The 16,693-nt window shown below is 39.9% G+C and overlaps 1 protein-coding gene across 17 annotated transcripts in view; it reads right to left on the reverse strand.

The window, feature by feature from the left end:
* The window catches only part of mef2aa (myocyte enhancer factor 2aa), a 214,447-nt gene that overhangs the window by 130,704 nt on the left and 67,050 nt on the right, over positions 1-16,693 (reverse strand). For all 17 annotated transcript variants that reach the window (XM_041174759.1, XM_041174770.1, XM_041174762.1 and 14 more), the window contains one exon: positions 34-223. In XM_041174759.1, the coding sequence (XP_041030693.1) occupies positions 34-87 (54 nt within the window). In that variant the 5' untranslated portion in view covers positions 88-223. The remainder of the gene's footprint in view (positions 1-33; positions 224-16,693) is intronic.

Here is a 16,693-nt window from a genome sequence, read left to right on the forward strand (position 1 = left end):
CATTCCTCAAATTTCCACAATCCATTTGCTTACCTGCCTGTTACGTTCATCCATAATCCTCGTAATCTGAATCTTTTTCCGCCCCATCTTCAACTTCCTCTCTCCAAGAAATCAGTGTGCAATCCTAGCCTTCTCAGTATTTAATGTTCTAGTGCATGGTACAAGAATTATCTTCTTAGCTTTCTTCTTGTAGATCTGGTCAGCTTAGCTCCTCTGTCAAAGCCTAGAGAGAGTAAAAAAAAATGCTTAATTAAAAATGTTATTATGGGAACCTTCTTTCTTGCAGGCTTACAACTTAAAAACATTTTTTTTTAGAAACAATTGACAAAATCAAACCTAAATTGAAGAACCTCAAAGGCAGAGCAATTATATGTACTATAAAAAAGGATTCAATTGGATGCTGCTTCGATAAGGAAACACAAATACGCAGGAAGACCTAGAAAATAATTGTGGTGGCTTACATTACAACAGAGATTAATGCACCATTTGATAAAGGTATGTAAAATTAGGAAGGGATGGAGTAGGTGGAAACACATTCCTTCCAGTGATTGAGGAGAATAGAACAAGGGGACACTGGAAAATATGGTTAAGTGTGAGATTTAGGGCAGAGAGCAGAAGAAACATCTTTATTTAGGGTTGTGAGACCATAAAACACAACGAGTGTTAGGAACTGAAACAGAGCTTGTGTCAACATTTGAAATATTCGATAGTTGGTTGACTGGAAGGGAATAAAGAATACGGGAACAAGCTGCATGTTGCTTTTTGTAAAGAGTACTGTTGATTCTGATGGAATACAGTAAGAAATTTTTCTGTGCAAGAATTTTCTCTGATTGTTAACAACATTCCATCAAGCAGCAGATAAAGACTGTGTGGAACATTGAAATCTCTGGTGGCAAGCAGCAACAAGCATTCATCAAGATTCCCAACTATTTTACCAGTGTTCCAAGCATCAGTTTACCTCAGTATTTCTCAAACAAGATCATCGAGCCAAACAGCTAAATGATTGGGACTGAACAAGTTTTTCTTTTCTTTTTACCAACGAGAGGCGAATGGGCTACAATGAAATTAATCTTTCGTGTTGAGAAATTATTGATTTAGTTTTCACAGCACTGAAGTCATTTTTTTCAATCTACAGTCCAATTCCTAATCTATAAATGGTTATATCAGCTTGATTCACACTGATCTTTCAAATAAGAAGTTACACATTCATTACAGCAGATATTAGGTTAAATGACCAAAAGCTTGCATAAAGCAACAAATTTAAAGAGACACCTTAGAGTACAGAGAGGTAGCAAGGCGGAGAGGTTTAGGAGGGAATTTCAGACCTCCGGGCCAAAGTAACTAATGACACGGCCACCCATGATGGAATATTTAAAATCAGGAACACACATGAGGCCAGAATTGGAAGACCACATAAATCTTGAAGGCTTGTGGGGCTGGGAGAGGCTATAAAAATAGGGAGGAGCAAGGCCATGGAAGAACTTCAAAATAAGGATGAGCATTTTAAAGTTTAGCTGTTGCCATAATGGGAGCCAAAATAGGTCAGCAAGCATAAGGGTGATTAGTAAACAGGACTTGGTGCGAGTTAGGATAGAACAATAGAAGTTTGGATCAATTCATGGAACTGTCTGGAGAACACTAGAACATGTAAACCTAGGGCAGAATTTAATCTGGGCAACAGGGTCTCACCTGCTGGCCACGGAGCTGGCGAGAGCCCCATATTGCCTCCTTTGGGGAAGGCCCACAATATTAGATGGCAGTCAGGCACTTAAGCCAGAGGCTAGCACCTCCTCATTGACAACAGCACCACAAGGGAAGCAATGGCAGCTGTCAGCAACGTGCGCACCAGAGTGAATGAAGGCAGGATGGGGGTCGCTAGCTAGGGAGCGGTGGGGGGAACGGGGTCAGAAGAGCAGGTGGATGGCTCTCAGTGGCACCCCTCCCCAACTCCTTTCCCAATGCTGGATCCCTCGATCAGACACTGAGTGCCTGACAACAAGGGATTTCCTCCCCCCAAAACACACGCACAGTTTTTTGGACTCCCTGCATGGTGACTGCCTCATCCACAGCAGTTTGTCCACTTAAGGGCCTCAATTGGCATTGGGGTGGGGGAGGAGGTTGCCCACGAGCCTTCCTGCCCCAGACTTAATTGGGCAGAGTGGGAAGGCAGCAGGATCCCCACTTAGCACACTCCCAACCAATTAAGTGCCCTCTGCCTTCAAACGCACCTCTGGGAGGGCATTAAATTGCACACCTAGAATGTAGCAAAGGCATGGATAATGGTTTCAAGAGCAGGTGAACTAAGACAGGGGTAGAGTTGGGCAATGTTATGGAGTTGGAAGTTGGAGCCTTGCAGATTGAGCACATGGGTGGTTAGAAGTTCACTTTGTTGGCAAATACGCCACCAAGGCTGCCAACAATTCAGTTCAGCCTCAAACAGTTACCAGAGGAGGGGGATGGAGTTAATGGATAGGGAATGGAGTTGTGGCAAGGAGCAGGGACAATGGCTTTAATTTTCCCAATATTTAGCTGGAGGAGGAAATTTCTGCTCATCATTAGTTAATGCCAGAAAAGCAGTGTGACAAGTTAGACAGCGGCGGGATTGAGACAGGTGGTGCAGAGATACAGCCGAGTATTGTCAATATACACGTGGAACCTGACAGTGTATTTCTGGACAATGCCACCAAGAGACAGCAGGTAGATGGGAAATAAAAGGGGGACAAGGATAGATCCTTGGGAACTCTAGAAGTCACAGAAGAGAAGTCACTTTAGGAGATTATCTGTGAATGACAGGATAGATAAGAATGGAACATGGCGAGGCAGCAATTAACAACAGCAAAGCAAATGCAACTTTATATGACATCCACCAAGCCCTAAATAAAAATGACCTGGATGGGTGCAGCCATGCAGGGTTATAGAGATAAGGAGACAAATATCCCTCTGTTGGGATCTAAAGTTTGTATCCTCTGATAAAGTTATGTAATCAATTTACAAAAGCCCAATGTCAGAATGCCATCTCAATGGTTTCTGAAGAATAGAGATCTACTTGCTCCAATTGTTATGTAGATATTGAGTGAATCACAATTTAAATAATGTCCCCAGAAAACAAAGGCTATCGATTGACATGTTCCAAGTTTCTTATTTCCGTGATCTTTAGTACAATTAAAAGTAGGAATGCTGGTCATTGTGACATGACTATGATTCCTTCTCATAAACACAAAAAAATATATAATTTGTTCATTTGTTTTGTTACTCCTGACGTCAAACAGAAACCTACACAGCTAATCAACATCTGCTATGTTCTTCATTGCTGAATGAGAAGTTAACACAGAATAAATTAATCCTCCAGGAATTCTAAAGTATATAATAACATATAATGGATATGGGATAGTAATTTCAAAGCTGTAACCTTTTCAGAATTCAGCTAACACCATAAGCAGGAGCTAGGGAGTACTCACTAACTTTTAGCCAAAAGATATAATTCCTATTCAACAGCTGCTCTCACAAACCATTAAGACTTATTTTTAGTGATATAGCCATGCATTTGCCCTTCTTCCATCTCCACACTTGGCCAGGTACTTCCCATGTCCTTCCACTAATGCAACCACACAATTACCCCTTCCTAACTACGTTTGCTTATATAAGAATTATGGGTACCCTACCTACCAAAGTAATTCATTGCTGTGACAAATTTTAGTATATCCTGAGGTAGATGCTATTCTTTCCCTAAATACATTCACATGCTTCCTTCTCTGTTATGTTTTCCCTAAGTGATGGAAATAATTTAGTTTGGGTTTCATGTACATGATTAAGACTTCTGTCTCCTATGAAGGATCTGAATGCCTGTTTACTTCCCTGCACAATATAGTTGTTGAGAAAAATAACAAGTGAAAGAATTCACACCCTCTTTTTAAATAGGAATCCTGCAGCTGACAAAACTTGTGTCACTTATGGTTCAGAATTTACTTTTGCCTTCATCTTCATAGGCTGAACTGTAATACCAGGCTTCCAAATATTAGTTCACTTTCAAAAACATCATTGATTCTATTCTGTGCACAGCAACACTGCAATCGATTATTAACATACACTGGGTGGAACTTTCATTGCCGCAAGAGCGGATTGATCACCCATCAAACACCCCACTTGATTTTTCTCTCCATTGAAGTAGATTTGCTGCCAGCTGTTTTACATCCCTGTCAAAGTTGAAAGCTCTGCCCAATGTTTTGGGCACCCTTCTACTTCAATATGGAATGCATGCATGTACAAAGCTTCATACCTGGCTGCAACATGTATTAAAGTTTGAGCTAGCTGGCCTGCCAACCAAGAGCAAAGCAATACGAACTGACATTCAGTGGGCACTCATAGCTCTTCATTCAACAACTTATTCAGCCTAAGCAAGGTGAATCGGACAGCTATTTTTCACAAAAATATTGATATACCAGCAGCAATAAAGAGCTGATTTTCAATGGATCTTCCTGACTGCTACTGGTATTAATGGGGCATTTGGTGCAGCACTTGGGGGAGATGGTAGCGAGATGGTATTGTCACTGGACTAGTAATCCAGTGACCCAGGGTAATGCCCCGACTCTGAAGAAGGGTCATATGGACTCAAAACGTTAACTGTTTTTCCCTCCACAGATGCTGTTAGACTTGCTGAGTTTTTCCAGTATTTTCTGTTTTTGTTTCTAATGCCCTGGAGATCTGGGTTCCAATGCCACCACAGCAGATGGTGAAATCTGAATTCAAAAAATAACCTGGAATTGAAAGTCTAGTAATAATCATGAAATCATTGCCGATTGGCGTAAAAACCCACCTAGTTCACTAATGTCCTTTAGGGAAGGGAATCTGTGATGCTTACCTGGTCTGGCCTACATGTGAATCCAGACTGACAGCAATGTGGCTGACTCTTAAATGCCCTCTGAAATAGCCTAGCAAACCACTCAGTTCTCAAGGGCAATTAGGGATGGGCAATAAATGCTGGCTTAGCCAGTAACACCACCATTCATGAATGAATAAACAAAAAGTCTATGATGATGTCAAGAGATTGCAGAATCACAAATCGTGAACTAGTGTGCTTACAAAATTCATATTGACAATGTCATTCTGCACATAGGCGTCGCTGGCTAGGTCAGCATTTTGTTACCCATCCCCAATTTCCCTCGAGAAGCTGGTGGTGAGCTGCCTTCTTGAAACGCTGCAGTCCATGTGCTGTAGGTACACCCACAGTGCTGTTAGAAGGAAAGTTCCAGGGTTTTGACCCAATGACAGTTAAGGAATGGCAATATAGTTCCAAGTCAAGACGGTGTTTGGCTTGGAGGGGAACTTGCAGGTGGTGTTCTCATGCATCTGCTGCGCTTGTCCCTCTAGGTGGTAGAGGTCACGGGTTTGGAAAGTACTGTCAAAGGAGGCTAGGTGAGTTGCAACAGTGCATCTTGTAGATGGTACACAATGCTACCACTGTGCATCGGTGGTGCAGGGACTGAATGTTGGAATTGGTCAATGGGGTGCTAATTAAGCAGGCTGCTTTGTCCTGAATGGTGCCGAGCATCTAGAGTGTTGTTGGAGCTGCACTCATCCAAGCAAGTGGAGAGTATTCCATCACACTCCTGTCGTGTGCTTTGTAGATGGTGGACAGGCATTGAGGAGTCAGGAGGTGAGTTACTCTGTGGAGAATTCCCAGCCTCCAACCTGCTCTTATAGCCATAGGTAGTTATATGGCTGATCCAGTTCAGTTTCTGATCAATGGTAACCCCAGGATGTTGATAGTCGGGGACTTACCAACAGTAATGCCACTGAATATCATGAGGAGTTGGTTAGATTCACTCTTGTTGGAGATGGCGATTACTACACAAGTGCCAGGCATGAATGTTACTTGCCATTTATCAGCCCAAGCCAGAATGTTGTTCAGGTCTTGCTGCACAATGGGCCAAATTTTCTGAGAAAGGCTGGTAGCATGATTTAAAAAGGTTACTGTAAAAGGTTGGCAGCCTTAGACTGCCCTCCCAGGACCTGGTACATTATATAAAAAGTGGTCAAAATTGGAAGTCTCGGTGGGAGCAGAAATACTTGGATCTGCTCAATGGCCAGAATATAAACTCAGTGCCTGCAATTAGCCAACAAACTAGAATACTTTGTTATAACCCAGAAAGAGCAACCCACAAAGATCACTGTTTTGTAACGACTTCTTATTATCCAGTATTCTGGACTTGATTTTGTTCGATTTTCACCAGATGGATTTCATTTTCAATCAAACAAGAATAGATTTCAGAATAAAGACAGAATATGATCCATTTGTTCAATGAATACACAATTCTTTTTGCAAATGAGTCAATGTGCGAATATTTGTGGGGAGAGAGAGAGAGTGCAAGTGACAAGGAATGCTGTTAAAAGGACAGCAAAGACTTAAATACAGAAGAACATTTTTTTTCTAAAAAGCTGGAAATTGATTTTGAAGCAGTGAACAATCTAATCAGTCAAAAATAAATCATTTCAAAAGTTTAGGAAATGCTTGCCCTATGCATCAGTAATTAACAATAACCTATTATGTATTAATTCCAGTGCTGTACTGAGTTATAATATCAATTCTGCACAAAAATAAATACAGTGAAAGATAATCATGCACGCACACGCAATGCAAGGAGAATGAGTCAGTTCAGTTAGCCAGTCAATTTGGATAAGTGGTGCTCAGATAAACAACTTAAGGACTATAAAACATCCCAGGGTTGTTAAATCAACTACATCACTTGAGATTTAAACAAAAACAACCCAGCATGCTAGCGCTCACTTTCACTCCCAACTCCATCCAGATTTTTTTTTTAAACAGACAAATCCAAAATTTTGTTTTTGCAGTATATGGTCACAATAGTTGGATAAGTGTTCACAGAATTAGAAAATGTAAAAATGATAGCACCCACAAGGTTCCAGCTACCAACTCAAGACAGCAACTGTTCACTGCATCCAAGAGAACAGATTATATTCTTGCTACTGGTGTCTGGCTTTTAGCACATTATGTTTAACATAATGGCCAGTGTAGCCTTGATACAGACTTCTGTTCAGCCTGGTTTGTAAATAAGAGCAATGTACTGATTTTCTGCACATAACAGCAACTTCGTATGTCATTTGGAAGCTGGCATTCAGTAACTTTATAGCCTTTCATCTTGATTAAAAACTGACCCCAGGAGCACCTGCTAGGTCACTGTGTAAATGCATCACCCAGTGTGGACCCAGTGTGGTACTGATTAAAAACTGTCTGTTACCACTGACCGCATAAAGTAATATTTAGCTATAAAATATCTATTAAACAAAAGTGTTAAAAGGCATCAAAAGGACAAATATTGCATTAATGGGTAAAATATTTGCCTTTTAGGAATAAAACAGCTGCAGACAGGATTGCCCCAAGTTTAATCAGCAGACTAGAGCAGTAACTAAGGAGACAGAAAAAAAACCTCAGGAGCTCATAAATCTGAAAGAGAAATAAAATACTGGAACGCACAAATCAGTCACCAAACAAAAGATAAAAATTAATCTTTTGGGTAGAACCTTAAATAATAAAAAAAACTTTCAGAAGAAGTATGCCACTTGTAACATTAACCCATCTTCTTCTTTCAGATGCTGACAAATGCATATTTATTATTACTTCAGCTAATTAATGTTGGCCCAGAGTTAAAGGAAAGATTTGCATTTATAGCACACCTTGCTCAATCTTAGGACATCCCATAAGCTTTACAGCATTGTCGTTTATGTAATGCAGGAAATGCAACAGCCAATCAGTGCACAGCAAGCTCCCACCAACAGCAGTGTGATTTTGCAACTGTGATGATGGCATCATTACTATTTTTGATTCACTTATGCGATATGGGCGTCGATGGCTAGGCCAGCATTTTTTTGTTCATCCCTAATTGCCCTCGAGGAGATGGTGGCGAGCTGCCTTCTTGAACCATAGCAGTTGTAGGAACACCCACAGCGCTGTTAGGAAGGGATTCCCAGGATTTTGACCCAATGACAGTGAAGGAACGACGATACGGTTCCAGGTCAGATCGGTGTATGACTTGGAGGACTTAGCGTGTGACTATGATGCCAAAACAATTTCTGGTGTCTGCACGTGCACAATTAAATCTGGAAATCCAGGTGCTGCAGTCAGGGCTTCCCTGCTCCTCCATACAGTGCACTGTTGGGAATCTCTGCAGATGGACTTCTTAGCAATCATTCGATTTGATGCAACCTTCCACTTTTTAAACTCTGTTACCTCACTATAAAATCCCTAGGTAAGTGAGGCTTAACAGAGTTGTTAAACAACATGGTAACTCATAATACTGCTGAACAATATCTCTGGCTCTGAAAAACGAATTTTATATTTCTGGAATGTCATATTTCTCCATTATGATAAAAAAAATCCACAGATTATAAAAACAATAAAAAGTCACATTTTGTTTATATTTCCACTTCTACCCTAACCCTATGTGTATGTTTTTTCTGCTTTCTATAAAATGGTTAAAAAAATGAAGGATAATAAGTGCTTTTATCTTCCTGGTTTGCTGTCTGTGAGAATTCTGCAATAAGATTGTCTACTTAGCCTACACGCCTGAGGACATCATTGTTGGATGCCAGAGATCCCCTTTAACTGATGGCAGAATGAAATTAACATCGGGAAGGGTGAAATCAACACCAGAGAGATCACTAGATTTTGTCTGGGTGACTTTCTTCAAGGTCAGTGGCGAGCACTGTCACTTTGCTGCCGACTAAAATCAGGGCCAATATTAGCTAACTGCCATGAACAGAGCCTACATTCCCTGATAAAGTGAAATATTACTCCCTATAAAACGTTGCTTTAGAAACCTTTTAATTAACACATGAGAAACATCTTCTAAATAAAACCAATTTATTTAGTGTTAGCGCGACTGCATTTTATGAGTGCATGTAAAATTTTTGGGATATCAGGCTTATATTTTGTGGCACAGTATTAATGAGTTATTTTAGATTATTATTTCTATGAATATATTAATACGTCTAATGCTTTGGTTTAGGCAACACAGTATATAAACAATAAATAATAGAATTAACACCAGCTCAACAGCAGCAGTTTATCGAGTCAATTATTTTTTTTTATTTTAAGCAACATAAGCTAGCTGCGAAAGATACAAAGGACAGGGGTATATCCCATCTGGGTAAATAGCTTCCGCTAGCTTAATTCCAGGCCTTCAATAAAGTCAGTTCTACCTCCTCAATATGTAGACAGTAATCCCTATTATTCAAATTTACTAAGATATACCTGAAGCATTAATTCTGAGATAGGTTTTTTCCAACACACACATCAACTGCATGAAGAGCCACAGAGAACTATTATTGCAGGAGTAACCAACATTAAAAAAATGCATTTATATAGCACATTTATGCTGTAGAACACCCTAAGGTGCTTCACAGGAACATTATGAAACAAAATCTGACACCATGCCACTCAGAGAGCTACTTGGACAGATGACCAAAAGCTTGATCAAAGAGATACATTTTAAGGAGTGTCTTAACAGAGAAGAGCGCAGTAGAGAAGCACAGATCTTTAGGGAACCAATTCCAGAGCTTAGTCCCTAGGCAGCCAATGGTGGTGTGACTAAAAATCGAGGATGCACAAGAAACCAGGAATGGAAGAGCAAAGATCTCTCAGATGGTTGTAGGGCTGGAGGAGGTTACAGAGATAGGGAGGAACAAGGCCAAGCTTTGAAAACGAGGATGAGGATTTTAAAATTCAGGCATTGCTGGACCAGTTGCCAATGTACATCTGTAAGCATGTGGGTGAGGGGTTAATGGGACTTGGATCTTTAGGCTCCAGTGAGAGGGGGTGGCCAGGGGGTCATGTGCAGAGTTCAAATCAAACCCCTGGGCCATTTCTCAGAACCAGAATTGGAGTTGGCAGGACTACCCATCTGCAAATGGTGGGTAGCCAATTACTGACAGTTAAAGGCCTATTAATACCAATTATCGAAGGCCGACTGGAAATTTTCAGTCCCCTCCAGCGGAAGGCTCCCCTTCCACAATGATGGCTTGACTGCTGAAGACATTTTTAAATGTAAAAGTTTAAGAATTTGGAGAGTGAGCACCTCAAAATGGAGGCACCCTCTCTCTTAACTGAACTGCAAGTTGCTGTTCCTTCCAGCTGGAAGTACTAATGTTGGACCCCCAATTTTGAGAGACTGTCTGCCATTTTAATTGGATGGCGACTTCATCCTCAGCCCACGTTTGGCCAATTTGGGGAAAAACCTCTGCTGGGTGACTATTTCCCCACAGAAATGTGGGGTTGTGACACCTATTTGATCCTAACATCGCTGTCCCAACCCAAAGGGCAAAATGCTGCCATTGGTGCAAGTTAGGATACGGGCAGCTGTTTTGAATGGGTTTGTTTATTTAGAGTGGAAGATGAGGAAAGAAAGCATTGGAATAGTCGACCCTAAAGGCAAAGACATGGAGAGCATTTCAGTGGTAGGTGAGTTGGGACAGGAGTAGAGTTGAGCATTGTTAGGGAGGTAGAAGGAGACAGTCTTAGTGATGCAGCCGATATATGTCTGGAAGCTCATTTCAGATTCAAATACCACACAGAGGTTGGTCTGGTTCAGCCTTAGACACTTGCATAGAGAGAAGGATGTTGTGTGTGGCTGGGAAACAAGGTTTGTGTTGGGGATCATAGATTGTGCTTTGAACTTGCCAATATTTAGTTGGAGGAATGTTGCCCAACATTTACTGGATGTCAGATTAGCAGTGTGACCGTGGAGGTGTTGAGAGAGGTGGAGATGCGGTGGAGCTGGGCGTCAGCAACATACATTTGGAACCGGACATTGTGTTTTTGAATGATGTCACCACAACACTAAGTAAGAAAAAGAAGCGGGCCAGAAAAACCTCTCTGCCCCTCCGCTATCTAAGATCTTATCAAGTGACTCATGCTTTGCCTTAGTGCTTTTAGCCAGATTAGACAACAGCAACAACAACATGAATGAAAAAAAAATGACCCAACTTAGGGCCGATCCCTCAATTAACAGCAACAGTAAAAAAAACAGATTTTCTGAATCATTATCACATTGCCATTTATGGGAGCTTGCTGTGTTGGCTGCCCTTTTTTTTCCCACAACTTCAAAATTTTTTCATTGGGTGTGAAGGGCTTTGGGATGTCCTGAGGCTGTGAAAGGCATGATATAAATTCAAGTTCTTCTTCAAATAATAAAATCATACATTTGTTTACCTATGGAATGGGTGATTTTAACAAAATAAATAATCCACATCATTTGTTAGTGAACCTGATTTTTTTTTGCTTCACCAAAGTAATTCCTTTTTACGAAGGTACATGCTCGTAGTCATTATTTCTCACTCAGTCAGTATCTTAGATAGTCAGTGTAAGTTCCAGCATTTGGTCACAAAATTAAAAGGGGATTGGTGGGGCCCGCTCGTCTCAGTGCCACTCATTAGAGTTCGGCTGATAACAGAAGCTGTTCCAGCCAATACATACCACAGGCAGAAGTTCTCACAAGCATAGTACACCTCTTCAGATGGACATAGAAGATCCCATGGCACTATTCAAAGAATATGACTAGCTGTGCCATCCAGCATTACTCCCTCAATCAATACCACCATGAAACAGAGTAACTTGTTATTTATCACAGTTGTTGTTTCTGGAACCTTGCTGTAGACAAACTGGCTGGTGTGTTTGTCTACATAACACTGAGAGTTCCTAAGGACAAGTGCAATATAATTCAAATTGCTTTTGTTGTTAGCCTAAAGATAGCGAATTGCGCAAACTCAGCAAGTGTGACACAAGACAGGTTGAATGCTTTGTCTATTTGTATTGAAAGAACTTCACTGGAAGAAGTTGGCAACAACAGTGCCGTTGATGATTTCATGATACAAAGTTCGGAACCACATTTGAATTATGTAGCTTGTTTACGCATATACATTGCTACAGGTAGGAACAAAAAGAGTTCTTTGACGTTTTATATTATGTTGTCCTCTTTCTGTTAACTAAACATTACCTACCTGGAAATGCATTTTACTTGACTACTTTCTGATGGCTACTTACTTTTAATATGGACATGGTCAATGATATAGATATAGACCTGGAATTTCCTGTACATTTTTACCCAGAGAGAAGCACAAGTCAGATTGCAAATCAAATATTCAGCCTAAAACATCATGAACTTTTTTTTGGCATAAATCAGTTATGCGTCTAAGGACAAAACACCCAAATCTGCTCAACTTTTTTTTTTTTTTACAATAATCTAATCTATCTGCCCTTTATAATAGCCCCAATCCACAGTTGCAGAGCCTTCCACACATTACCCGTATTTGCACTTGTTCAGAAGCTTTTTGTTTAAATGGTGACCAAATATTTGAGTGCAGCGGAAAACAGTTGTTTTTTTTTTTTTTTGGTGTATCACTGCAATTTTTTGAGCGCTCATTTTTCCAGTCATCCTTACGAAGACCAGCTCTGTATTTTCACAGCTTCAGTACAAACTGCAAGGCATCCGCAATTTCAGTTTCTTAAAGTTTAAATGTTGATATTCAAAGAAATACAAGCATTTGGCATTTTTCTTGCCTCCCCCAATGGCTTATGCTGATTTGCAGCTATTTTACATTTGGTCATATCCTAATCAGAATCACAGAAAATTTGAACATAATCTGACATCTCAGCAGAATGAGCCATTGGAACGGGCGTATTTTCCGATCCCACTACTTGGGTGGTGCCCACAATGGAAATTGCAGGCCATAACGTCATGGCTCGTGGCATATGGCTAAGTTAGGTCGGAACTTCAAAATTCTTCACAGAACGGTTCTCCTTGAAAAGGAAATGGAAATCTTCACCAGGTACAACCTGAAACCCGGTTCCTGAAAAAGGTCTTGGCGAGCGCGGTCACCTTGACAATTCTCCAGATTGACAATGGTTCCTAGATGGTTGAACTGAAGAGCTATTTGCTCAACAGTCTCCCTGTGTGCTTTTGTGGAAGACAGCCTACCAGCCAGCCATTATCCAAATAGGAATATATATATTTTATCCCTGGAGTTATAGATGGGTTATCAGCACTGGCAGGCACTTTGAGAAATCTTGAGGTAAAACTAAACAAGAGTCATCCTATACTGATAACAGCAACCTGAGACCACACAAAGGGGTATCAATATATAAAATGCAACTGTATATGGATGGAAAAACAACATTTAAAAATGTGAGACTCAGGAATGATTTGTGTCAAAGGTGTAATCAGGGTGTTAGCTACACCCTTACACCTCATCCTTTGCAGCCTGCTAATCCTCTTAAAAGAAAATTTTCATAAAGTTTTGGAAAATAATCATGGTCTTTTGTGCATGTTGCATCTTAGCTATAATACAGATTGATTGTTTCTCTTTAAACAGAAGAAAATTCCCTTTAAATGCAAAAAGTCTAGCAAATAGAAAGAGAAGGAATTAATATTTGTCTGCACACTTTGCAAAACCAAGAGGGTTTTGTTTAAAAACAAACCAAACATTTATTGTAAAATCAATATAATTACAACTGCAGAAAACATGGAGTTTTAAAAGCAAAATTATGGGTGTTCACATCAGATTTTTTGAAGTTTCCCTCTCAGTTCTGAAGCCTTGAAGCTGACCTATATGTTTCCATCCAGCTCTGGGACATGGACTGACCTTCAGACCGTGTGCACAAACTGGTAGATCTCTTTCTTCATCCTACTCTCATTTAATTTGCAGTGACAACATAAGCTGATTAAATCGCTGCACACTTCACAATCCTGCATACAAGAAAAACAACCATCAAGCACAACATCAATTTGGCTTGGGGAAATGACAAGACTTCTTCATGCATTTTAGTTTCAACATTATTAGCACTTTTATGAGGTTATTATGAAACAAACCTATTCAACTACATAATCAAGTAACACCAGTTGCAGCACATCAAATTCATTATTTAGGTCAGTTATTGCTGCAAGTTAACACTGCTTGGAACAAAATAAATGCCATTAGGCTCACAGTCGGTGCCTATGTAAACAATTCCAACCATTTTTTTCACCCTATCAAAAAATTCTTGCTGTTTCCTAAGCCAATTTATGCTAGTCATTTCAATGGTCTCCCAAGGTGACTTAGTACATAAAGTAACTATCACAGCACATAAAAAAAAGTTCTGCTGATCTTTCCTTATAACTTGCTTCAGTCAAAGTTCCACTTTTTTTTTATTTATTCAAGTGATGTGGGCTACGCTGGCTAGGCCAGCATTTATTATCCATCCCTAATTGCCACTTGAATCTTTGAAAACTTTGGTCAGCTCAGAATTTCTTAAATCTTTCCTCAATATTTATCCTAGATGCCTGGAATAATCTTGATAACTTCCTCTCTGTACTTTGCAAAGAGCAAAAACATATGATATGATCCAAAGTATACAGAATTATTATGCTCACACACATTAGTGCGCAGTGTGGACTGCAGGATAACATGAATGGCTGTTCAAATGCATTCTAATGTCATTAAAGAGAAGGGTCAAAAAGGGGAATCTGTTAATCTTTCACAAAAACTCTCTTATTTGTCGAAGCATCACCAGTCTTTATTCAGCAAGAGCTGATAAATGGTACGACAATGGTCAAGGGAGGGAACAAACTAAAAAGAGATTAAGCAAAAAGCACCCATGGATCATTGGAATTACACAGATCATTTTGCCTGCTTACAGGTTTTACAAGCTTGCATTACACTTGTGGCTGTGTACAACAGGATTGCAATGCTGATGTAGGTGAAAGAATTTGCTTTAAATAGTAGGTAACAGGAATATTTCCCCAATTATTAAGAACTCCTCTGCATTGAAAAAAAATGGATAGAAGCAATTCAGATAAAAGATTTTATTTTGGCTAACATCCAACACGAAGATTACAGTCTGCTGAAAGGCTTAAAACAACTGTAACAACTGCACAAGTGCACTCATGACCTTCCTAACTCCTTTTGTAAACTAGGCCTGTAAGCCATCTACAATACAGGGCAATCACCACGGCAGAACCAAAGCAACAGCTTATGCATGCACATGAAAATCCGAGGATCATCTGGAAATAAACTCTCACACACGGTGTGTGCTACTGAAACGCGTCACCATCTACTTTAGAAGGTAGAACCTTGGAATGGTTTCCAACTCACGTGGATCACAACCAGCCTCAACACGAAAGTCACCTTTTCCTCTCACAACATCAACCTAAAATTGTCCTTAAAATGAAAGGATTAAAAGCTCATTTCCACAACTTAGTCACAATAAAGTTGAATGACATACTGATGCCTTTGATAGGAAGTGGTTTAACAGCAGAGCAGCTCAATGTTCACTCCAACAGAGCCAAATAAACATGATTGCTCACATTTCTATAAATCTATACTTGTGAGGGGGAAAGTCTTTTCTGTCTTGAAAGAAATGAAAGCATTAGTTTACACTCAGAAAGGTACTGTTGTTATAATGAGCCAGAATCTTTGTAAAAATGTTCCAATCAGCACTATATAATGCCGTAAAAATGCAAGGGTCTTTTGTTCTCCAAGAGATACTGCAAGTCATATTACAAGTTGTCACACATTTCCTGTCCTACCTCTTTCAGAAGCTGACAGAGTTCAGAAATACTTTTGTATCACTTCCATTAATGTAAAAAAAAATGGAAATCTACTGTGCTGCGCTTCTGGCTCTTCATTTGCACCTTCAATTCAGTGCCTGCATAGAACTACTGAATATGCATTTAATGTAGATATTTAATAAATACTGTACAAGTCGTTGTTATCCTCCAAGACTATAAGCATATTCCGCCTTTACTGCTAGCAGTTTGAAATTACGTGCTCAATTACCAGCAGTCTTCTTATTTCTTCACGACACCACTAACGCAATGATAGTAATGTACAAGATTTTATTAACTCAAGACCATTTTTAGTTCTCTACCATGGTTGAAAGTAACCAGTGGTTCCTTTTCTGAGAGTACCATGTAAAATGTTCCATCAGGAGTTGAATATAGGATAGACTCCATGACCTGGTGCCAGGATGTGAATCATTTTGATTGCATCAGGAAAGTTTTGGTCTAACTTTTCATCATAATTTGACTCATGAAAGCAGTAGTGTTTAAGCAGTGTGCTACCTCTCCAGGCGGTAGTGTGTATTTTCAATCCGATATGATGAAAATATCTTGAGTGGCTTCTGTGCACATAGGATCATAGGACACAGTAATTAGAAGCAGGAGAAGGCCATTCGGCCCTTTGAGCCTGCTCCGCCTTTCAATAAGATCATGGCCGATCTGGTTGTGGTCTCAACTCCACTTTCCTGTCTGTCCCCCATAAGCCTCGACTCCCCTTTCTATCTAACTCGGCTTTGATTTCCTTAGCCTTGACTTACAAGCTTTATTTTGCAGGTTCATTAACTAGTCCGAATCTATATAAAAAGAGGGCAGCATACCTTCTCAGGGTCAATTAGGGGTGGGCAAGAAATGCTGGCTAAGCCAGCAATGCCCACATCCCTTGAACAAATAAAAAAAAATTTTCCCAAATTGTCACGTGCAACTTAATATTATTAATTTTTCCTAGACTTGGATAGCAAAACATTCACGTTCTATTTAATTTTCTTATTAAACAGAGGAATGTTTGTTTTGTGCTAGCAATCTGTTATGTCCCAATTCCTTTTATCTCATCACACTGCTTCAAGACATTTTCCACACTTATTCCCTCC

The sequence above is a fragment of the Carcharodon carcharias genome, chromosome 26, assembly GCF_017639515.1.
Source record: "Carcharodon carcharias isolate sCarCar2 chromosome 26, sCarCar2.pri, whole genome shotgun sequence".
Classification (NCBI taxonomy): domain Eukaryota; kingdom Metazoa; phylum Chordata; class Chondrichthyes; order Lamniformes; family Lamnidae; genus Carcharodon; species Carcharodon carcharias.